At 39.1% G+C, this 26,034-nt stretch overlaps 1 protein-coding gene across 10 annotated transcripts in view; it reads right to left on the bottom strand.

The window, feature by feature from the left end:
• Positions 1-2,314: 2,314 nt before the first annotated feature.
• The window catches only part of AKAP7 (A-kinase anchoring protein 7), a 99,663-nt gene continuing 75,943 nt past the window's right edge, over positions 2,315-26,034 (bottom strand). For 2 of the 10 annotated variants that reach the window (XM_070417692.1, XM_070417693.1), the window contains exons 8-9: positions 18,022-18,078; positions 2,315-3,470 (exon numbers count right to left, since the gene is read on the bottom strand). In XM_070417692.1, coding sequence (XP_070273793.1) covers positions 3,265-3,470; positions 18,022-18,078 — 263 coding nt within the window. In that variant the 3' untranslated portion in view covers positions 2,315-3,264. Of the gene's footprint in view, positions 4,342-15,905; positions 16,074-18,021; positions 18,079-20,381; positions 20,666-26,034 lie in introns of those variants that run through there. The other 8 variants (XM_070417697.1, XR_011471817.1, XR_011471816.1 and 5 more) reach the window with 8 other exon arrangements.

Genomic DNA, 26,034 nt, shown 5'->3' with positions numbered 1-26,034 from the left:
TTCATACAATAATAACCTAAAACTCAATAAAGTAGGACCAAGTTAAAAGCTGACTGACAGAATCTTATTCTGTTGAAAATATTTTTTTGATATCTCTTAAAATATTCATCTAAGATCTACTATTTTTCTAGTGACTAAAAATGTTGGGATCTGATTATAAATGTGAATACATGCCACTGGGGTTTCCCTACATGAAGGTGACAACCAACACAAGTGAAACAATGTAAAGTCTTCTAGAATTCCTACCCTGTCATTGACAACAGATGCCCTGGAGTGGTCCAGTCAAGAAGGCCTCACACCTGGGTAGCTAGCTGAGACGGTGGCATCAGCACAAGTAGCACCCTAGCATAGTCACAAAGAGTCCAGGATCCTTGGAAATCACCCGGCCCTACTGTTTCAAATATTAGATTGGGAACTGAAGCTCAAAAAAGTAAACTGGGCCCAGCCGGCGCAGATCAGTGGTTGAATATCAACCTATGAACCAGGAGGTCATGGTTGGATTCCCGGTCAGGGCACATGCCCAGTGAGGGCATGCAGGAGGCAGCTGATTAATGATTCTCTCTCATCATTGATGTTTCTATCTCTCTCTCCCTCTCCCTCTCCCTTCCTCTCTGAAATCAATAAAAATATATTTTTTTTTAAAAAAGTAAATTGGTTTGTTCAATATCACTTGTCAGAGGTAGACCCGGGCCTAGAAGCCAGTCTGCCTCCTGGACCAAACCAATGTTCTTTCCTCAACCATGAAGCCTCCCTGTCAGAAAACAAGGCTTTAGCACACAGTGCCAATTCAGGGCAATATATTCTGACTATGTGACTCCACAAGCAATTATTCTAAGACTCTGATTAATGGGGAAAGGCCATTTTGACTATTTCAGATCCCAAACTTAGATTTTGAGAAGTTAATGTCTTATTCATTTTTTTAAATGGAACCATGAACATAATTTGTTTTATTGTGTATTTTCATTATCTGTGTAAGCCTGCTTAAATGAAGATTTGATTGATAAGGATTAGAATCTTTAATCCCTAAATTAGATATCTGGGTTTTTGTTTTTTCAATTCTATCTTATCAACTGACTGCTCTCAAATATGTTCATAGAGCTGCAGGGTTACCAGGGAGCTGGCTTAGTCAAAAGAAAGTGACTTTCCCTTTGTTACACATCCTGAAGTTGTGAGATGTATTGTACCTGGTAGAGAAAGGAAGTGCATTGTGGGAAGAGTATGACTTTGAAGTAGAACAGATCCAAGTTTAAATTTAGACCTACCTTTTATTAGCTTTATAAATAGCCATTTAGCTTTATAGCCACTTAACTATTTAGAGTCTACGTTTCTTAGTTTCCTATCTGGAAAACAGTACAGTAACTTGCTAACATGGTCACTCAAGGGAAGGAAGGTAGTAATATGCCTAACTCACCTGGCACACCTGGAAGCTATGATTCTTAACTAAGGTAACAGTAAGACATGTAAACCTAGATTGGAAAAAAATACTGCCTTAGCCTTTCAAATTGTTTGAAATGTTGGAATAGCTCCTTGAGGATAAATGTACTTATAGATATACAAGGAGCCCAGCGCACAATTCGAAATTGAGAGGCACCACCCATCCTCGAGTCACAGGTCCAGCCCTGCCTCGTTCCCCAGGATCCGCAGCAGCCACGGCCATTGCTGGTCTGGCCCTGCCTCCCTCTCCAGCCCTTGAAGCAGCCATGGCCGCTGCTGATCAGGCTCTCCCCCAGCGCAGGCACATGGAGGCCCCTGTCGAATTGTTCTCTCTGAAATGCTGTTAACTTAGATTATGGGACAGTGAACATAGCTCTGGAACTCTGAGATGGAGTCCTGGGTTGTATTCAGGTCCAGTTCCTCCATAGCAGGTGGCTTGGATAAGGCACTCAATCTCCTTGAGTTTGTTTTCTCATTTGAAAATCAAGGCAACTCCCCAAATATCTCTGCTTACAGACAGTAAAGCCCTCTTTCATTGAAAGAGGGTCATGAGAAGCAACTCCCAGGTCCTTGCATCTGGATGGACCTGCTTTCATCTTTGCTACTAATGTCACTTCAGTGACACGTTCTTAGCAGTTTATGAGATGCTATTTAGATTTTCTTTGCACTGAATGTTGTGTTGTTAATTCTATGTGAAGCTGACTGATTTGAAGTGATTAAAAGTCTAAAGTTGAAGGAGCTCTGACAACTGTGCAGTCTTGGCATGAAGGATAAGAACATCTAAGTAAAGATGCACTGAGACTATCAGAGTTCCTGTCTATGACTTCATTACACCAACCCAGATCCAACAAGTTCCAAGAGAGAGAAAATGAGGAAAGGCAACAAGGGAAAACAATACATTTATTAAGAAGCATGAAAATGCAAAAACTCATTTATAAATAAATGTAGTATAATTTACCCAGTGAAAAAATAGCTAAAATCCAGGAGTCAACTGGATTTTATATTTGAAATGATTACATATTTGATCTCCAATTATTTCCCCCTTCATCATGTTCTCTTAGTAGCAGCAATTTTACAATGGCCATAGAAAAAGCTGTTACCAATGATTATCATACAAGGGGAAATTTTTCAAGAATTTTCTTTAAGAATAAATCAGTGCAAACAAATTCAAATTCTAACGGATACGTAAGACCTGGGCTTATCTTCAGAAAAGTAGAAAATAAAAATCCCAAACATTTATTCATTAAGAAATGAAAAGGAATACTACATTTTGATCATTGAAAAATAATGCATATGGATATTATAACACATTCTTAACCAGTGATTGCAATAATTACATTTGTAAATGTTCATCCAAGTACTAGTGGCAGTATTCAATAAACATTCAAATTCCCACTAAAAGTAACACTAGATATAGTCACATGTGGACAGTACTTCTTTTGATTTACTACTACAACAAAATTTATGTCAACAGGAAGCAAGTGACCCTTAAAATATTGTCTTTTTTTTCTATAAATGATTTTTCACAGTCTGCATATTTTATCTGTGAAGACCCCAAGAACATTTTACAACAGCTAATTAAGAAAGTCCTTTTAATAAAATAACTCTTGATATTATAGAAACAAACAATACCAAACACAAGTGTAGCTTTAAAAATAAAAATAACAGGGCAGAATCGGTTTTCTTTGGCAAGAAGTTGTTAATTCCTTACCAAATGTTGGTGTGCATAGTAAAGACACTATCAGAACACTTCTTTGGTATTTACCAAAGAGCCATTTAGTCAGCTGAAAGGGCTTCATAAACTATGGTACCATGATAGTAATGTAGAGCTCATGTTAAAGTTGCACTGAAATCAACATCGTTTTCTTGATTATTGTTGTTAATGGATCGTCCTTCAAAGAGCTCCCTTCTAATTTTGGCCTGAGTCTCAGGCTGGAATAAAAGTTCTTTTATCTGTTTCACTTTGGACTTCAGAACCATCCTTTCTCTCTGCAAAGCTTCATTAATTAAGTCTCGGATTCCAATAGGTCTCTTGCCTACAGAAAAAGAAAATTTACAATACATTTTACATACAAATGCCAATGAAAAACATTAAATGTGGCACACCGACTGATCAAAAGAGGGTTAACAAGAAACCTTTAAAATGTGGCCCACATCTTATAGAAAAGGTTGCATTTTGCCAAAAATATATTATTTACCTGAAACAAATTGACTGTAAATAAAGTTAACTCCATAGCGACTGCATACATAGGACAAACATAAAACATTATGGAGTGTGAATAATCATTTCAACAGTGGTTATTTGAAACTTAGCACTTGTTAGCTGTGTGTATATTTTGGCCTCAGATAAGGTAGTCAAATGCCCTGCTAAGCAATATAAATGGCAGTATTCCAGTTATGGCAAGGCCCCTTCCACGGCCTTTGAGTCCATGAGGCATAACCCAAAGTCCCCTCTCCCTTGGCCATGGCCCAGGGCAAGTGAAACTTGGGCCATTCTTCGTTCATAAATTAATTTCCTCTGCTAGTCCCAGCGCTCCATATTTCTTCTGTTGTGTTTCAGAAATGCAAACACACTGATCATGAAAGCATTAGGCAACCTCCACAGATTGGACAAGAGACACTTAAACAGCACATTGCAAATCAGTCCACTGACTCAGCAGAGGGGAGCAGGGATGCTTCTCACGGAGCAGAGGGGCCTGCCTGCATTTGGGTCTCATTTCCTGTTGTCATTGTCAGTGCCATTCCTATCAGCCTCTTCAGTTTTCACAGTGCTCCCATCCCCTGGCTTGTGTTTGTTCTGTGTTTCTTCCAGATACTGCTGGACAGCCTTGAGCACTGCGTTCTCCACCAGCCTCTTACTGAGCTTTACCAGTTCAGCATCATCAGGCTCACCTCCATTCTTATCACCTACATTCCACAACAGAGAAGAGAGGTCACTGAGATCATATTGCCATAGAAACTCAGCATGCAGGGGCCGGCTAGTGCAGAGAGTGAAAAAGAGCAAGTGTCCTTCAATCTGGTCAACTCAATCTATAAATCCAAGAATACTGAGTTGGCTTTTCATTTGGTATTTGCAGAAGCAGATTGCCTATTCCTAAAGCCTTTGGGACATAAAGTAGTTCATAAGCCCCAATTTGAAAATATTCTACCTATAATGCTGAAATTTCCTCATTTCTACATAGAATTTTTGTTTTTCTCTTATTCAAGGCCAATTGTTATTACTGAAGTTCATGTGCCCACCTGGAGCCTCAGACATGAATTCACCAACTAGACCTATTTCTGTTTCTCCTTCTCTACTGCCAAATGCCAAGTAATCAAAATTTGCCTATCAGCTAACTACTTAAGATCAGTAATTTTAAAATGTTTGTCCTACAGGTTGGTTGTTAATAAACTCTCAGCACTCCTAGGAAGACAAAGGCAGTTAGTACTGCTATAAAATAAGCTTGTAAAGCTAATATTCTTTTTAATCTCACTGTTATCACTGGAATTTAAAAAGTAGAAAACTCTTGCCCTAACCAGTTTGGCTCAGTGGATAGAGCGTGAGCCTGTGGACCAAAGGGTCCTGAGTTTGATTTTGGTCAAGGGCACATACCTTGATTGTAGGCTCCTCTCTGGCCCGGGGTCCTGGTGGGGCTCATGCAGGAGGCAACCAATTGATATATTTCTCTCACATTGATATTTCTCTCTGTCTTTCCCTCTCTCTTCCACTCTCTGTAAAAATCAATGGAAAAATACCCTCGGGTGAAGATTAAAAAATAAAAAAGGAGAAAACTCTTCAGGGAAGAGTTAGGCTTATGATGGTAAACTACTAGATGTTAATCTTTTATGGTCATTTCCCTTCCCCGCTCGTGATGATCAAGGTTTAATTATTCTTTCTTTCATTTTACTGTAAATGGTAAAGCACAAGGGAGCTCAGTCACTCATGTCCATTCAGTACATCATCACCTTCCATTGAGCTGTGGGCTCAGGAAGGCAGATGACTGGAGGCAAAGATATTTAAGCTCCTAAATATATTGAGCAAATACTAACAGATCTCAGGGATGTTATAGAAAGCAATACAATAATAGTAGGGAAATTTGATACTCCACTTTCAAAAATGGCTAGATCATTCAGACAGAAAACCAACATTGGACTTGAACAATACTTTAGACCAAATGGACCTAACAGACATATACGAACGTTCCATCCAACAGCACCAAAATACATTCTTCTCAATTGCAGACGGAATATTGGCAAGAGACATATGTGATAAAGAACTATTATTCAAAATATGCAGAGAACTCTTAAAATTCAACAATGAGAAAACAACAACAACAAAAAAAACATGGTTAAAAAATAGGCCAAGATCTTCAATGGACCAGAATAGAGAGCCCAGAAATAAACCCACATCTCTAGGGTAATTAATTTATGACAAAGGAGGCAAGAACATAGAATGGGATAAAGACAGTCTATTCAATAAATGATGTTGAGACCATTGGACAGATACATGCAAATAAATGAAACTAAACCACCTTCTTATAACACATATAAACTCAAAATGGATTAGACCTGAAACCATATAGCTCTTAAAAGAAAACATAGGCAGTAAAATCTCACACACTTCTCTTAGCAATTTTTTTTTCTCAAATATCTCCTCGGGCAAGGGAAACAACATCAAAAAATAAACAAATGTGCTTACATCAAACTAAAAAGTTTTTGCACACCAAGGGAAACCATCAACAAAACAAAAAGACAGCCTATTAAATGGAGATGAAGATATTTGCCAATGATACATCTGAAAAGGGATTAATATCCAATGTTCATAAAAAACTCAGACAACTCAACACCAGAAAAATCAAACAACCCAATTAAAAGGTGGGCAGAAGACCTGAATAGATACTTTTCCAAAGAGGATATGCAGTTGGCCAACAGACATATGAAAAGTTGTTCAACATCATTAATTACCAAAAAAAATGAAATAAAAACCACTATGAGATACCACCTCACATCTGTCAGAATGACTATCATCAATAAGTCAACAAACAAGAAGTGTTAGTGAGGATGTGGAGGAAAAGGAATCCTAGTGCACTATTGATAGGATTACAAATTGGTACAGCCACTATGGAAAACAGTATGAAGGTTCCTCAGTAAATTAAAAACAAAACGGTCTATGACCCAGCAATTCCACTTCTGGGTATGTATCTGAAGAAACAAAAAACACTAATTTGAAAGAATATATGCACCCACATGTTCACTGCAGCATTATTTACAATAGCCAAGACGTGGAAGCAACCCAAGTGCCCAATGAATAGATAAAAAAGCTGTGTTATATTTACACAGTGGAATACTGCTGAGCCATAAAAAACCAAAAAGTGAAATATTAACTTTTGCATGGATAGACCTAGAGCGGTGGTTCTCAACCTGTGGGTTGCGACCCCTTTGGTGGTCGAACGACCCTTTCACAGGGGTCGCCTAAGACCATCCTGCATATCAGATATTTACATTACGATTCATAACAGTAGCAACATTACAGTTATGAAGTAGCAACGAAAATAATTTTATGGTTGGGTCACAACATGAGGAACTGTATTTAAAGGGCCAGAAGGTTGAGAACCACTGACCTAGAGGGTATTATGCTAAGTGAAAGAAACCAATCTGAAAAGGCTATATACTATATTATTCCAACTGTATGACATTCTAGAAAGGCAAAACTATAGATACAGTAAAAAGATAAGTGGTTGGCCCAGGTTGCGGGGAGGTGGTAGAGGAATGAGTAAGCAGAGCACAGAGAATTTTTAGGACAGTGAAAATATTCTGTATGGTCCCATAATGATGGATACATGGCATTATACATTTGTTCAAACCCACAGAAGATACAATACCAAGAGTGAATAATAATGTAAACTATGGACTTTGAATCATTACGAAGTGTTGATATTGGCTTATCAATTATCTTTACAACTTCTCTTTTTCCGTCTGTAATATCATTTCTCTTAGTCCAAACAATGATCCACATTGTTCCCTACACAATTTCTACCGTAATGCTGTCATTTCTTATTGGAAACCTTGGTTATGTAATAGAATTACTGATGGTGATATGACAGAACTAATATGTGTGTAAGGAAAGAAATGTATGATACACATATGAGCTTAAAATCCAATTCTGCTATCTTCTTTCTTTCTTCTTTTGTAATCCTCACCTGAGGATAATTTTCCATTGATTTTTAGAGAGAGTGGAAGAGAGAGGGAAAGACAGAAATATCAATGTGAGAGAAATATAACAATTGGTAGCCTCCTGCACAAGCTTTGACTAGGGCCCAAGCCAGGGAAGAGCCTGCAACCAAGATATGTTCCCTTGACCAGAATCGAACTCAGGACCCTTTGGTCCAAAGGCCAACGCTCTACCCACTGAGCCAAACTGGCTAGGGCTATTTTCTATCTGCACAACCTTGTTCACAATCTCTCCAAAACTAAATATTCCTTCAATGGGCCACAAAAGATGATAATATACCCTGCACTACTGTTGTAAGCATTAGAGAAAAGTTATAAAAAGTGCCTCACATTGTGTCTGGAACACAGTAGGTTTGGTAGTTATTTTATTCGATTTTATATTTGTTATCATTAAGAAGAATGTGCTCAATACCTACTAAAGGCCAATCATTCATTTACTCACTTTATTAAGTGCCACTCTGTTGTTGAAATCTATTTCCCTGACTATTTGCTCAGGACCACTATATGTCATTTTGTGCAAAATGGATTCAGAGGTGCAATTTGAACAGTGACAAAAGAAGCAAACATTCCAAACACAAGTCTGGTACAAAGGAGTATCAACAGAAGTACAGCTATCATTGGAAAAGCATTCTTATGACAAAGATGTCAAAACCATAAATTTTTGAACGATCGTGTTCTTTGGCAGAAAAGCAAGGCTGAAAAATGAGCATTGTTTTGAATTTTAAAATTATTTGTTCATGTAATTTATTATAATCTATTGAGATATTTTTACATAAAACTTAAAAAAGCATTACTAACTGGAATTAGTATTCACTTGTTTGGCCAACACTCATACTCGTGATAACATATACTTTTCTTCTAGGCTGATATTCCACGGTAGGAGCTGATTCAAGCAGAAATAAAGGTCACTTTCCTGTTCTGAAGGCAATGTTCACCAAGACAGAACAGTAGCATAAATGTTGTCAGCAATCTAATCTGGTTAAATCAATCATAATTGTAGATATCACTCTACCGCTTTCATAAGCATAAGGACACACACACACCCAGATCAGAAGGTTCCACAGGCTCGGAAATCCCCATGGTTCTAGGCCACTAATAGCAGGAAGAGAAATACTTCCTTCCATTCTTTTAGATAACAATTCACACTTTTCAAAGTGCTTTCAGAAACATTCTCTCATTTGATCCTCAAAGAAACCTTATGAAGCAAAATAAGTGCTATTCTTCCTATATAACAAGTCAGAACAATGAAACACAAGAGGTTACATAAATTGTCTAAGATCATAGTAAAGTGATGGGAATCGGTAGCTCTCACTCAAAATCAGGGAAATTAGTTCATCCAGGACACCCACCCCCAAGTGAATACTCCAACAGCTCTCTGCTGCACCCTCACCCTAGGGAAATGAGGTATACATGTGAGAAACACCACATAATTTAATGATTGGTTAATTGGAAAACAGAAAAATTCAGAAGGTTTCATTCTCAGGTTGAAATTTTTATACTAAATGGATATTGATTAATGTAGTACAATCCTTTTCTTCCATCTTCCGTCCATCTCTCCTTCTACACACATTGCCTGAGTGCCCTCTATTTGTGGTATTCTTGCAATGAATACAGAAATGAACCCCACATGGGCCCAGCCTTCAGGATGCCTGCAATTTAGGAAGGGCTTGTCTGGGTGACTGCAGAATTCAGTGTATTATGAAGTGACCGATGAGGTGAGAGGGAAGGAAAATGATGAGGCTGGAATTGTACGCAGGGGAAGAGACTATGAAGGTTCCACTGAGGAACATAGTGAGGAGTCTGCACATCATTTATTTATTTGTTTATTTATTTAGAGCACCTGCTATGATCACAGTGCACTTCTAGATTCTGAGAGATACACAAATTATTAAGGCTTGTCTTCAAGGAACGACTTATTTCAACCCATTTCATATAATGTTAAAGAAAATTATATTTTCAGAACACAGCGAATATTTTAAAATGTAAGCTTGAGTCTCAGAACATTGCTATTATTTTTTAGGAAAACATCAGACACGCCACTAACCAGTGATTTTGCTTCATTTTAGGTTCGATACAAATAACCGGTCATTAAGCTTAGTGAGAGACACTAAAATACAAGCATAACTACAGTGCAATCAAGAGCATCATAAATACTTTAAATATCACGGGATGGAAGAAACTGTATTTTCAAAAATTATTCAAAATGTAGCTCTCTTTAACTCAGCTGCCTAATCCTAAACCAAACCTTTTTGGATAAGCATGTAGAGGGTACTTCATACCACATAAACTTCACTCTATTTATTCAACTAGCCAACACTTAAAATTGGTTAAACTGCCACAGTTCATTTTCTTTGATGGCTTCCAAAACCTAATTTTTAAAGTCTGACCATGAAAATCCAGGTGCACAGAACTATTTGGTCAGTGTATTTTACTTGTGAATAGTGAGCAATCTGTGGACCAATCTACAGGGTATTCTAAAAGCCATGCTAATGGCTCAAACAAAGAGTGTGTAAAGCTAAAGAAAACTTGAAGACAACTAATCATTAAAATGAAATCAAGAGAAAACTGAAAATATAAAGTCATCCATGGCCATGACTATAAACTGCAATTGAAAAATAAAATTTAAAAAATAAAGTCATCCATGGCCATTCCTCTAGGCATCTAATAAAAATGAATAAAGAAACTGAGCACTTTTAAAAAACTGAAGCATGGTAAGCCCATAAATGTACCAGTATTGCTTTAACTTCAAGGGGAAATAACTAAAGAAAATAATTTAGCAAATACTTTTATTTTCTTAATGATCTAATGTTACTGGTGAAAACAAGTTCTTTTGTGTTGTCAAGAGAAAAGAATTTTAAATGGCAGAACATGGAGAAGTTTAAACATGATGGCGAGATTTTCTTTGGGGTTAAGGGAATTAATATACCCTCCAGACATAGAGGGCAGGCAGGCTCAGCAACTGCCACGAGGCTCCTGTTAATCCTCCATATATTTTCTTGGTTTACAGTAAAGAACAAGGTGCCGTTCAAACCATCTAAACCAACTTTCTGAATTTTCCAGAGCACTTAGCACAGTGCTCTGCTTACGGTAAGTATTCAATAAAATTAGCTATTAATGTTTTGATTTAAATGCAAGGGATACTGTGACCCTTTTCAATATATAAGGTTACAAGGCTATTTGTTTATGATTTTCCTGCTATAAATCACAGTAAGCAAATAAGATAGGGGCAACCTATTCACTTGAAAATATGTTCTTTGAAACAACATTGGCATAACTACAAACAAGAATGTTATGTGTTGTTCTCTATAGTTTGCATTTACAGTTACTTGCAACTAAATAATGTTCCTTCATAGGTAGAGAAAAGCTACCGCTAATTAATCTTGCAAAAGGCTTTTCAACAGACATATGAACAGACTGTAGCTAAAACAGTGAGATACAGATGGTTTTAGGTTTCTAGATTCACCAAACTAAAATGTGAAGCATTGAAAAATACCGATTTATACCACATTATGTGGTATTCACCCACATTATGTCAATTATATCTCAATAAAACTGAAAAAATAGAAATATTTACTAAAAAAATCATAAGATTTTAGAACATAAGCTTAACAAACTTGAAAAGAACACATACTTAATTTTTAAAGAATTTGCATAAACTATGAATTAGTTTTAAAATAATTTGTTCTTTTTAAGTTTGTTAAACTGATCAGGGCAAGTTTGCTGGTCTTGAAGTTAGTAATTTAAAATAGTCATTTAATAGCTATTATGAAATAAATAACAAAAATTATATATTCCTTAGTGAGGTTTTTCAGGTGTCTAGAGATTTTTTTTGGTTAACATTCAATGCAAAACTAATAGATGGATTCCCTAATATGTATATTATCTTCTTATTGGAAGAAATAAATAAACTATGATCTTGAAAGTGAAAAAAAAGGTACATATTCTTTTTATAAAAATTTTGGTCATCTAAAATTTTATTTTCTTAAAGAGTTTGGTGACTTAAAAAACTTGAAAACTCTGTCTTAAAATATCTTCTTTTAGGCAATGTACTGAGAATTTTTAATACAAAATTTGACTATGATAACTTCTCTGTGTTTCAGGACTCCATTTCAGGATATTCATTATTTAAAACAAGAGTTATTGCAAACATAATTAGAATACTACTGGTTTTAACTTAACGTTACCACTTGGCTTCCAAAATCACCAAAAGAAAATGTGTTAAAATGAACACCCACTGTCCTAATTCTGCACATTGGAGCCATACAGAGTTGCTCTTCTTTCCCTTCCACAGTAAAGAATCCTCCAAATATTTTAAGACAACTAGCCCATCTGTCTCCTCTCCCAGCTAAGCAGCCAGAGTACTTCAGCCTTTCTCCAATGATGTGGTTTCCAGGCTCCTCGCCATACTGACCTCCCTGCTCAAGACACGCGCTCTTGTCAGAATTCTAAATAGGACTGACTGCTATAGACCTAGACAGAAAGTCTTAAATTAACAGATCATCTGCTTGCCAGTTTATTAGCTATCAATACATCAATCCAAATTCTGAAAAAGCTGAGCTTCACAGCTAACTTTAGCTGAACATTTTACATGCTTAGGAAGTGTGAATTTTATTTTTGCTCTAACAGTCAGATACAAGACATGAAATTGAAATTTGAGCCCTAGCTGGTTTGGCTCTGTGGATAGAGCGTTGGCCTGTGGACTGAAAGGTCCCGGGTTCCATTCCAGTCAAGGGTACATGGCTGGGTTTCGGGCTCATTCCCCAGTAGGGGGCATGCGGGAGGCAGCTGATCAATGATTCTCTCTCATCATTGATGTTTCTGTCTCCCCCTCTCCCTTCTTCTCTGAAATCAATACAAAAATATATATTAAAAAAAAGAAACTACATACTTAGAAAAAAAATAAATTTGATGTGATTTACATGGCAAATACCAACACCAACTATCTAACCACAAAGTTAGAGGAGAGGTGAGGGGGGAGGGGCTACTGAGACATGTAAAAAAAAAATAATGAACAACCCTTTTCTATCAGATTCCTTCTTCCAAATGTCCTTGACTATATTTATAAGTTTTGGGAACAGCTTGTAGAAACAGAGAATTGTATTTTTCTCAAATATTTTTGACTTAGCCTTCAGTAAAATTATCATTTATATCCTAGTTAAGGTAGACTTTGAGTTAAAACTATACTTATTCTTGTCCTGGCCAGTGTGGCTAATTGGTTGGAGCATCATCCTGTGCATCGAAGGGTCCTGGGTTCAATTCCTGGTCAGGGCACGTATCCAGGTTGCAGGGTTTGCTTCCCAGTCAGGTCATGTATGGAAGGCAACTGATCCATGTTTCTCTCTCTCTCCTTCCCTTCCTCTCTGAAAATCAATGGAAACATATCCTTGGGTGAGGGAAAAAAAAACAAGCTATACTTATTCTTTATACTTTCATCCCATAGTTCCATTCCTGTCTATTGACTATTTGCTAAGGATAAAGAACTTTACTATACAATAAAAAAAAAGTTGGTTTTAATAGTTCCAAAGTCTGTTAACTTGTACTTTGACATTATAAATGTTTGATATAGGAAACTTTATTTGCTAAGATGTGTGTGGTAGAAACCGTGTTTGCACACATAAAACGGTAACTGGTGCCTATGCTAGGAGCTTGAGGTAAGTTCCACTCTTGGTGGTAATAACTCCCTCTCACTGGACTTGGCTGACTCGGCTAAGTCACTTGCCTGGAATGGACGAGGTGAGGCTTCACTTCTTAGACAAGAGCATCAAGATCCTTTGTCATGGCTTTTCCGTTTGGGGCAGAATAAACATGGGGCCCAATTCTTCTCTTTTTAAAAAGTCATGTAAGTTGAAAAGGAGTCTTCCAACAATAGGGACCATGTATCTTCGTTGTATCTTCCATAGCACCTGGCTCAGATTTTTCAACATGTGACGTGGTCAACAGTAACAGCTCTTGCTTAGGGCTAAATTTCATTGCCTCTAAATTGGCACATGAAGCTTCAGAAGAAATCAGAGAGTTTTCAGTTCTTCACCAGGTTTGGAAATAATTGTTCCAGATGGATCTACTCTTAGGTACACTGAGTGTCCTCTGAAATAATATCTGAAGTCTTTTGGTTGCAGGTGACCAAAAAAAATTAAAGCAAGTTTAAGCACAAAAAAATGCTTCATGTAATGGAGGTCTTAGTCATAGCTGAAATCAGAGGCTCAAAACTATCATCAGGACTGTCTCTCCCCCAGCCTCTTTCTTCTGTGCTGGCTTCATACTTGCTCCCTACCAACTATCAATCTTATGCTTACATCCTTTCCACTCACAACCCAAAAGAAAGACAGACCCTCTATCAAATCTTAGGGAAGACTCTGGCTGACTCTGCTTGGGCCACATGTCTCTTCTAGGGCCGGGAAGCAAGGCATCATGATGGACAGAAACCCAAGGAGAAGGGGAGGGAGTTCCCCAAAGGAAAGGATGTTATACAAATAAATGTTAAAGTCTACTCAACAATTCAAGGTCTGAAATTCTAAGTGCCCTTTTTCCCTTCCTGTGCATGATGGAAAGCAAACTATAGTTTAGCTGACTTCCAAGGCGACTATAGCTATACAATACACTCATTACAGAGAATTTCTATTTACTGGACCTATCATATGACTACCACAGTGTCAGGCATTTCATAATCATTAGCTTATTTCATTTTCACAATAAATAGATATTTAAGATGAAGGCACAGAAGCTTCAAGAAGCTACAAAGTAAATATTAGAACAAAAAAAAACCACACCCCAGAACCCCTTGCTTTTAGCACTGAGAATTTGAGACTCTTTTAGTTTCTTTACTGAAAATATCAGAAGTTTATGGATAAAAGCTCAAAAACCTACATATTAGGCAGGACCAACTTAACTAAGCGGAAAGCAATTATCTACAGGAAGTGATTTATCAGATGCCCTGAAAGAGTTTTACTCTTTGCCTGAAATTCCTCCCTCAGAGATTATTTTGGGCTAAGTCATTATCATTGATTAATTTATTTTGTTATTTTACTACAAATACTTCCTAAGAGCACATGGGCTAATTCAGTCTTGTTAAAAGCCAAATGCCTCAGAAAGGGTAATATATGAATTTTTAAACATTAACCCAAACCTTTATACACATGATTTCCCACTCCTTTTTTTACTTGGTCCCCAGAAATAAGACAAAGAACAGGTCACATCACATTGCTTGGCAGGGTGTCAGGGTAGAGCTCACAGAAGTCAGTGACTACACTAGGGGCTGGGGAAAAGTCTACGACCTTCGTGCTCCCAATGAAAATTACTCGGTATTTGATCACAGAATCCAGGCAAACTCTAAGATCGGAGAACAATAACAAAAGGAAATACAGTTACCATGAAGCCTATGAAGAAATAAAAGGAATCAAAGAGGTAAGATAGAATAGTAACCATGAGCATTTGCTCTAATGTTCCTATACTTAATTTTAGAATTATGTACATTATTTAATAAAGGAAAAGCCTAATCTTCAGTGACTATGGTTAAATGTTTCATTGCACAACATTACTGCTGCTACCACAATGTTACCCACAGAAATCGGATGCACATGCAGCCTCAAGTTAAACAGTGCCGAGGCTTCGAGCCTTCAGAAAGGGAGCAGCACATAGTGAGTGGCCTGGTTCCAGCCTCCTGCCAGCTCAGGGCCCCACTGCACCCTGGAGGACTGTAACTGACAACTGCCCCAAACTACTAGCTTTCAGCCACTTCCCCTCTTAAATGGGATATTGGGAGCAACATTTTCCCCAACGATTCTGGCATTGTACCTGGCACACAGTAAGGATTCAGTAAATGTAAAGTAAGAGGGGGAGGTCTTTGGGCCATCCTGGAGGAGGAAGTGGAGAAGGAAGAGCAATAGAAAGAAGCCTGGCCGGTGTGGGTCAGTGGTTGAGCGTCGATCTATGAACCAGGAGGTCACAGTTCGATTCCCCATCAGGGCATATGCCTGGGTTATGGGCTCAATCCTCAGTGTGGGGCATGCAGGAGGCAGCCGATCAATGATTCTCTCTCATCAGTGATGTTTCTATCTCTCTCTCGTCCCTTCTTCTTTTAAATTAATAAAATATAAAAAAAGAGCAATAGAAAGAAGAAAAACTTGCATCATGCCTATATTCATGTGCTAGACTCTTAACTCTAAGGGGAAAATGGGGGGAAATTAATAAACTTTTAAGATCATGGTAGTTTGACCACCACTTCTTAAATATGAGAACTGAACTGAGCGGTGTTAGCCACTTACCCAGTGTCAGATAGGATATGAGAGCAGGCTGGGTTTGTCATCCAGGTCTCGGAACTCCCAGTCTGTCTTCCCCCAGTAAAAACTGCATGCCGAGGGATGCGCCATATGGTTTCGACAGGCAGCAGCAGAGCTGGAGTCATGCTGCATCCCCTGTGTACAAACACATTTCTACAGACAAGGAAGAAATGAATGGTGTGATGGGAGGCTCCCTATCACACATTTTCCTGGGGCCTGTGTAGTAGTGACTAAGTGAGAACCTGTTAAAATGTGTCTCTGGTACATTCAGTAACCCAAGTTCTTTATATTCAGTCAGCAGAGTCATTCCAAAAATTCTGGCCTCTGATAGGCTGATTTATACTGAAAGTTCTCTCATACTCATACCATGACAGGAAATGGGTATCGTTCTCTTCATTAACAAACATGTAGAACATGCCTCCTCTGGGTAAGACACTATGTTAGAGTCTGAAAGAGATGTAGACGACATGGGTCTTGCATATGGGGGACTTGAACCCATGTCATGAGACAGAGCACACATATGAAAGATAACCTCAAAATCAGTGTACAGTTTTTAATTTTTTGTTTATTGATTTTAGAGAGAGAGGAAGCGGGGAGGGGGAGAGAGAAACAATCAATGTGTTGTTCCACTTATTTATGCATTCATTGGTTGCTTCTTGTATATGACCTGACCAGAGATCAAACCTGCAACTTTAGCATATTTGGGAGGATGCTCTAACCAACTGAGCTACCCAGCCAGGGCTGCAACGTCAGTGTTTGTAAGTGCAAAGTATAAGGCTGTGGACTTATAGGAAGCCTTCTGGAGAATTGGAAAACCTAAACACAGAGTTCCTTGAGTATAACTGAACATAGTAATTAAGGTAATAAAATTAAAGTATTCACCAGACACGAAATTAACACTGCTAATCTTAATTTATCTGTTTGTGTTATACCATCAAGTTTCAAATCATCAGAAACAAACCATCTTGAGATTTGATTCATTTATGAAATGGATGCTATAAATGGTCCTGGATATATGCCACATAAAAAGACTATATTGGAATATATTTCATATGTAAAAGTAAAATATGTATGTATTGGTAAAACACATAGTTATCAAATTAAAATGTGTCATTAAAATACATACTGTTCCCATTTTATTTTCAGCATCACAGAATAGCAAGCTACGGAGTAACTGAGCTGTCAATGTGTTCATTCACTAGTTGTTACCTTCTTCCTGACAACTCTAGGAGTGACTTCTCGCCCTATGCTTGGATACGTCCAGTGGCTGGGAACTGCCTCACGAGGCAATATGGTTCACATTCAGACATTCACCTATTTCATCTGACATGAAAGCAAGGTACTTCAAAATGAGAACATTTGCAACAGGAAAAGAGCAAGCAAAATGTTTGCTAATTAGGTATAGAGATGTCTCTTTAGTGATTAAGTTCTCTTTGGAGGTGTACTTAATAAGATTGATAAGCTGCAGTGGTCACTAAGCCTGTGGGACAAGATTCCTGCTCAGGGTCAGTTCCTTGAGGAAGTACACTGTGGGAAATTAGGTAATTTAAAGAAACAAGTGCTATAAAAGAACTCAGCAAAGACTTACACTGCAGATGATCTACAACATTTGTGAATCCTACAATATGTACAGTAATATTTGATATTAAGTATGTTCCTGTATATCAATATAGGGCTTAATCTTCAAGAAACATGTATTTATTGTCCGGGTAGTCAACATAATATGGCCAAAAAGAGTACAGTTTGAGAAAAATGTTCAACTGGATTTAAACAAAAACGGTCTAGCTGTTTTGTGCTGCATGAACTGAAAAGTAAGCCATGATGAGTTCTGCTGTATTTGATTACTCTCCCCATTATCAAGATTTCTGGCTGTGCATACCATTAACTTTCCACATGAATTTAGGCCCCTATACAACTAGTTGATTAAAAATCATTTTGTTTATTATTAATATATTAAAATAGTAGCACTAATGAATCAAATGATTGATTTGATCAATGAATCAATCAAATGATTTCTATCTACCACCACCAAGGGCCACAACAGAATAAAACAGCAGTGGGGGAGGGGGGGGAGGGGGAAGAGGGTTCACTTGATCCTTACCACTTGGCCAGCTGGGCACATCCCTTTTGTAGCTCTGCAGGACTGTGGAGGACTCGCCTGTGTTTTGAGAATGACATCCACAAATTTAAACTTTCACCACAAACTCATTTAATTCCCTATAAGTTGAGGGCCCATGACCCTTTCCAGCAGAATTAGAAGGGTGTAGCCATTGGCATTTTTGTGCTCCGTCCCTAGTAGGTCCTGACTGGGCATGTGGTTCAGAGCAGGCTAATGAGGCTACTAGGTGGGGACACAAAGATGAATAAAGCCCAAGAGGTTACTGTACATCCAGTAGCAAGATCAGAAACATGCTGGGCCCTCCCAAATGTCTACGGATTCTTGTACCTGTCATCAACACAACTGATGGACCGTTATGCTAATTTACATGTTTCTTGAGACATGCTGGCTAATGAAGCCGCTGCCACTTTTTTTCAAGTCCCCTTTGTAAGTACTTTGAGACCTGCATGACCAGCAACATGGCAGTGCCTGGCAGAGAAGCCTCTCTTTAGACCATCCGATAGCAGAGAAATAAAACGCGGCATCAGAAAACAGCTAATGGGGTGTGTGGATGGGGTGTGGAGCAGATTAGGAGGAGGAAAACGGTGAAGCAATGACAAAAATCAGTGACAGATGACGGAAAGAGAACGGGGAGGATCGGGGGCCAATGGGGTGAATGACAGGAAAGGGGGTCCAAATGCATTGATTTCTAACCATAATTTGCACTTCTGGACTAGAACTTCACTTCAGACACAGTTTCCTGTCTTCCTTTTCTTTTTAGAATTTGGAACTTGAGAAAGCAAACCCAAAAAGCAGTAGACACCACTTCCTGTCAACCTGTAGTAAGAAGCACTGTGTGTAAAACTCCAGACTGCACTCCTGTGATCCCAAAGAAGACAGAAAAGAGCACATGCCTCATTGAGGAGAAACCTGATTTCAGTTAGAGCCAAGAAGACTGCTGACAGCGGAGAAGAGGAACAATAGGAGGAAAGCAGAAGTTCCCAGTGGAAACCCGAAGCAGTGAACAGGAAGTGGAGAAGGGTCGGAAAGAACTCACTGTCCTACATCTGCCCACCCCCAGGCTTTCAGGTAGACATATTCCCTAAGGAAGGACTCAGTCAGCCCATACTCTCAGGAACCGTAAGCAAATCATTCTGACAAATCTCTGACAAGTTTCAGGCTGCCAAACGAATGCCAATGCTCACTGTTAGGAAATGAGCCATCGTCTTATAAAGTCATCTCGGGTTTTAAGATCAGGCTCATCATGTACTGAATAGTGTCATTTTCACAAGCAAAATTCAGAGCACAGCTATTGGCTCTTGCTAATAATTAGACGCTCCAAAGTCTACAAAATATATTCTGAGCACTCCCAGAAGATTTCTGGCAAAAACTGGTTTATTTCCCAGGTGACTAGGTATACCTATCCCTGGTTAGCTTCCTGAGGAACAAGCAGCAGGAAATTTAAGCCAGATGTGGACTCGGAGCACCTGAACCAGATGTCACGAGGTTCTGTAGACCTATTTAAATGTATTCAAATAAAGCACTGACGTGACAGAGATGTGGCTGCAGATTTAGTAAGTACGGCTGTAAACATTTTATTGAAAAAGAAGCAAAAATGCAATATTTTGGGGCAACTAGTGTAAGGCAAATTCTATCCGGCACACCAACTAAAATGCCAGCACTGCATTTAACAAAGCTAACATGTAAGTGAGTAACATAAGCCAGTGAGGAGAAAAATTGCAGAGCAAATGTTACCACTTTAAGTTCTGTTTCTGGGCCATAAGCAGATGTGGAAATCTGCCTGACATTCGTTTAAAAATACTCATTGAGGTTTTTGCTGGAAGCAAAGGGCATCACTTGTTTGGAGTGGTCTCACAGTTACATGTGAAAAAGCAGGGGGTACAGGAAAACGTCTGCAAGTGGATAACGGATGTCACTTTAGAGCCAGTTTGCTTCTCTATATGTTATCCTTGATCATTGTTCTGAAAAAAAATCCCAATTTCAGATAGCAAAACGAAGCCTGGCTTGTACAATACATCCTATGGTAGGCAGTGATGTAAAGAATCTCAAAACTAAACTCTGACTCTAGACAGTGTGATCAAAATGGGCTGTAAGATTACTAACACATGAACATCAAAAAGGAGTTTTCAGTATTTTACATTTCACCTAGCCCATTTCTTGAGTCAGTGTACTTTTACAGTTAATTATTAACTACACACCCTCCGATCCTTTTAAGAAAAGCACATGAAAGATCACAGCTGATTATTCTCTTTCACACAAGAAATAACCAAAACTCTCCCTAGAACACAGCCACACAAAATCGTCAAGCACTTAGGATTCTGCATAGTACAAACCACACTTACTGATTTTTTCCTCATCCCTGGAGAAAGGAAAGCAGCAGAGCTGGCCCATGGCACTGGTGCCGTCTCTCCTTCCTGGTGCTCTTCCCCCCGGGCACCCCAAATAGAAAATGCAGTTTACACCGGGTCTGTGAGCACACCCTGCCTATTCCACTCGGAGGAGCTGTGCACGGAGTGAGCAGGGCGTGCAGAGCCAATGCACAGCCGGGAGGGAGAGGGGAACTCGCTGCAGTGAGCAAAAAGGCTCCACCTCCCCGTCCTCCAGCCCAACGTGCTGCTCCGCTGCTCCAGGACTGGCATTCAGGGGAAGAAGTGGCCTTATGCTTGACTAAGCTTCACAGAGCTGTGAGCTCTGGCCTCGGGCAAGCGCTATGTGTGCCGTGCAGACCTCTAGAGGGGTCTGTAAGAAAGGTAAGGAAGAACAGACCACCGTGAGTCCTGCCACAGACAAATACAGTAACACACAGGGAAAGTCAAAGGGAAACATTTTCTGTCTGCCGCTTAAAGAGGAAGAGCTTTCTTTTTCCCCCAGGAGATTTGAGTTTGTTTGTTTTATGAATAGGGAACTTGACATTGCAGAACACTGACAACACAACTTGCATGAAGTACCATTAACTACTTCACAAACAGGAGAAATGACAGGGAAACTGGGAGGAAGGGGAGTGTGGATTGTTATCTGCACTTTACAGCATACCTTTTAAAGTTAAATGCCTGCTTTCTGAATCACTGCTTTGTTCCCCTATTACAGCATTAATCAATATTACGAATTCTGAAATGATAGCATCAACTATGTCAATAACCCAGAAAATTCCTCAAATGGAGACTTTGAGGAAAAGAGAAAAAGATCAGGAATAAGAGCATGTTTCTAATTTAAATGACAAGTTGGTTAAGCAAATTCAGGGGCAGCAAAACAACTAACTTCAAGACATGACATATTTTGAGCTTCATGACATGAGATCATTAGCTCATGCAATTGTTCAAAATCTGTTATCAGTATAGAGCACAGCCTTACTCTATGACTGTAGAGGTGAGAGACTGTTCTGAGTGTGAGAAGTGCCATCCAAATTCTTCCTTTACTCCTCTACTTCCTGGCTAGGCACACACACCTATTTACCAGGAAGGAGTTAGAAGGAGGAGGACATAGGTGATAATGAAAACTTCCAACTTCTGAATGCAATATGTCTACTTTCATACTCACCTGAACAAAAAGAGGGCACAGTCTAAAAGAATAAAAATTGTCATTTTTAAAAATCCTAAACATTACTTTTTGTGTCAAAGAAAGAAATATTTGCAGTAAATACTCTTCATTGAAGAAAATGAGTAACTCCTGGCATTCCCCAGTCACCAACATTGGTGCAATATACAGGCATTAGAATTAGAAAGCCAGAGGTTTAATTCCCAAATCTGTCAGTTGTGAAACTGTGACCTCTTTGCCAGAGTTTTGATATCTTCATCTGTAAATCAGGTAAATTCATTATAAAGTTTCAGTTTGTTGTTGCAAAGTAGGAAGTGCTTGGGAGGAGGGGGAGAGACTGGGACAGATGGTCTGAATACTGGGCCCCATGCACCTCCAGGTTTTCAGCCCCAGCTAGCAATCTTGTCTCCTCCTCTTCTAATTTCCTGCCCTGCTGGCTGCCATGCTGAGTTACTGCTTCTACTACATAAGTGACCCACCTCCAAGCAAGAAAGGCTCTCACCCAAATGCAGTGCCCAGGAGATACCATTCTGTGATAAAACCTACCAACTTTATTAATTAGCCCTTGTTGGCACTACTTCTGAAAATGTGCAATTAAGAACAAAATACAGAAAATGTGTCATTAAGTAACAGTATCTACCTCAGGATATTCTGCAATCTGGGGGGGGCGGGGAACTATTTAATGTTAAAGAGTTTTTTCATAACTATTAAAAGTGAATTAACTATAATAAAAGATTATAAAACAATTGAGAAATTCAAGACAGAATTTTTAAAACTGGCTTTTAGAATATATGCACCCCTATGTTCATAGCAGCACAATTTACAACAGCTAAGATTTGGTAACAGCCTAAGTGCCCATCAGCAGTTGAGTGGATAAAAAACTGTGGTACATGTATACAATGGAATAATACATGGTGATAAAAAAGAAAGAACTCTTACCATTTGCAACAGCATGAATGGACCTGGAGAGTATTATGCTAAGTGAAATAAGCCAGTCAGAGAAAGATAACTACCACATGATCTCACTCATATGTGGAATCTTATGAACCAACTAGAGGCCCAGTGCACGAAATTCATGCACGGAGGGGCGGTCCCTCAGCCCGGCCTGCACCCTCTCCAATCTGGGACTCCTCGGGGGATGTCCGACTGCCAGTTTAGGCCTGATCCCACAGGAATCGGGCTTAAACCGAGGGATTGGGCCTAAACTGGCAGTCGGACATCCCCCTCACAATCCAGGACTGCTGGCTCCTAACCGCTCACCTGCCTGCCGGCCTGATCGCCCCCTAACTGCTCCCCTGCCAGCCTGATCGCTCCCTAACTGCTCCCCCCTGCTGGCCTGATCACCCCTAACTGCCCTCCCCTACCAGCCTAATTACCCCTAACTGACCTCCCCTGCCAGCCTGATCGCCCTAACCACCTCTGCATTGGCCCCTGCCACTGTGGCATTGTCCAGAAGGACATCCGGAAGATGTCTGGTCTAATTAGCATATTACCCTTTTATTAGTATAGATAAACTAGACCAGTGATGGCGAACCTATGACACAAGTGTCAGAGGTGACACACGAACTCATTTTTTTGGTTGATTTTTCTTTGTTAAATGGCATTTAAATATATAAAATAAATATAAAAAATATAAGTCTTTGTTTTACTATGGTTGCAAATATCAAAAAAATTCTATATGTGACACAGCACCAGAGTTAAGTTAGGGTTTTTCAAAATGCTGACACGCTGAGCTCAAAAGGTTCGCCATCACTGAACTAGACCCAGAGACACAGAAGCAAGAACAGATTGTTGAACCTCAGAGGGTAGGCAAGGGAGGGTGGGTGGGAAGAGATCAACCAATGAACTTATGTGCATATATGCATAACCCACGGACACATATAATGGGTGGTGAAGACCTGGGGCGGGGGAAGGGAGCAGGCTGGAAGAGGTTAATGGGGGAAAGGAGGACCTACGTAACACTTTCAACAATAAATATTTTTTTAAAACCTGGCTTTTAATAGTGCAAATAATTAGCATCATTTAAATAAATAAATAAATTTTCAACTCTAAATAACTGTAGAATTATGTGCCTGTATTTTTCAGTTTAGAAATAAAACATGTATATTAGAAAGGAGGATGAAACAAGCAGATAACCCAAGCTCCAAAAGAAGTCCTTTACCCACCCACAGTGGCCACTCCTAAATCTGCTGATGCATTCCTGCTTGGCGCCAATTTTCAAATGCCTCCTCCATGCTTATGATCCAGTCAGATCTGTCCTATGTGTGGATCAATCTTAACCAATGTTGGAGTGGAAGACATTTCCCGAATTGGTGAGAGATAAATTAGGGAGAAGAATTTATGCCCCCGCTTGGAGAACCGAAAGCAGTAGAGCTTCTGAGGTAGAAGACTGGAAGAAGAAGGGCTGACAAGTTTCATTGTGTGTTTGGACAGCTCGAATTTATGTGATGCCATTTTATCATCCAATATGATTCAAAGAACAATTTAGTAAACACTTATATGTGCCTATGTGATAATTAAATCAGCTCCTGGGGTGAAGTTAATTCTCGAGTGGAGATGTCCAGCCAGGGGAGGTGAGAAAGACAGGGCCGAAGGAGGGAGGAGGCGGGTACTGGAGGCAGGCCCCTGGAGATGCAAGCGCATTCGCTCATTGTTCGCACTGTGGTAAATCCCACGGGACAGTTTTATAACAAAGGCCAGTAACAGTCATCTTCTACGTACTGCTCAGCCCTGCTTTTTACAGTCTGTCCTTCTTTCAAGCATTAACAATAAAATCACAACAACTGACATGAGTTACTTAGTGAAGGACAAGTTAAACATTTGGATGTTAAAAACTATTTTTTAAAAACACATACGCTGCCAAGAATACACTAATCTGCTGGCCAGTGTTTGCATTACCTGAAATGGCTGCTTTCTTATTCAAGTGCCTTTAATCCCCTCAGAGCTCAGCCTTTTAGAGAAAGCAACATCCTTCACAGAAAGAAAAAATACATTTCAGAAAAGCCAATGGGACCCAATGAGCAGATTTCACTTTTAGTTTCACAATATAAACAACATAGAATTTGGGTCTAATTTACTGGGGGTTTTCAAGGATCCTAATTATTCTTTATGTGGAATAATATCCTCAATATATATTTATCTCTGAAAGTGGTTCGCTATTTGACCTTGGACAAGAACAAGTTACATTTCCTGCTATGGAAAGGATTTGAAGACTTCAAATAAAAGGTGCTTTAATAACTCAATCCATTATTATTAAAGCTTCCCCCCCCCCTAATAATTCTTAAAGGGATACAGAAGTGAAAATAAATCCCCAAGATAATAAAAAGAAAATTTACTTATACTAAATGAAAAGCAGTTAAATCAAGATTGGCTTTGGCAGGTCTTCAATTCTGTCATGATCCGCCATGACCCAGGCTGACAGCCTTCTGATACACTATGTCAGTATTCATTCTGTTGTGGATACTTCTAACAACATCTGGCAACTGTCAGACTGTTGTTTAAATACCCACAAAACCAAAGCACTGAGTCTATTTTCTGTTAGTACATTTCTTATTTCACACCCGAAAAGCGTTTCTGACATTAAAAAATAATGCCATCTCTGTAACCTGAGGGTAGAGTGGCTCCAGGGTTGGTTAATTCAGTAGTTTAACAAGATCATCAAGATTCACCATTTTAGTTTCCCGTGCTCAGCACATGTGCTCACCTGGTGTCCCCCGTGGTGGTTGCTAAGTCCAGGCACACATGTATACTCAACGATTTCCAACTAAAAAAGGACATTCTCTTCTCTATAATTTCTATGCATCCGCCAGAAAACTGTCCTCTGAGGCCCAAGAAGACTTCTCACAGATCCAAATGGGGTCACATGCCACTTCCTAATCACTGGCAAGAAGGATGGACCCACTCCCCTGCTGGCTAAAGTGAAGGCCCACATGCCCTGAAGCCCAGCACCTCACAGGGAAGGGGGAGGGGGGGAAGACTGCCAACAGGGAAGAAAGGGAAGAAAATGGACTCAGAACAGGCAAAACACTAGAGTTCTGTATTTACCTTTCTTTCAATAAAAATGTGAATCCACTGTTTGGTCAATTGAAATTAGGCAAGTGATTGAAAGGGTCTATAAGTAATTTTGTATAGCAACAAAGAAAAAGCCCTAAACAGTAAATCATTAAAAAAGAGTGTCATGCTAATTTAAAAAAACAACAACCCTATCATATGCAAATAAATGTATGCCACACTTATAAACATTTTCTTGCTAAATGCATAGCTGGAGAACAAGCAGCAAAACTGAACTGCCTCTCTAAAGCTTCTTACGTAAGACTGACTTCTTAAGCAAAAGCTTTTGCTTTTTAAAATTTATATATATATCACTTTTATTGTTGGTAGTATTTTGTCTAGCTGTTAGCAATGAAAGTATATTTGGCAACTATGGTTCTCTGGTATGAAACATAAACCTTGTGAAGATCT

The sequence above is a fragment of the Myotis yumanensis genome, unplaced genomic scaffold (assembly GCF_028538775.1).
Source record: "Myotis yumanensis isolate MYYU_CA2020_CCGP unplaced genomic scaffold, mMyoYum1.0.hap1 SCAF_6, whole genome shotgun sequence".
NCBI classification, from domain to species: Eukaryota; Metazoa; Chordata; class Mammalia; order Chiroptera; family Vespertilionidae; genus Myotis; species Myotis yumanensis.
Note: the sequence above shows the minus strand (reverse complement) of the source record. Positions and strands in the feature narration are given on the sequence as shown.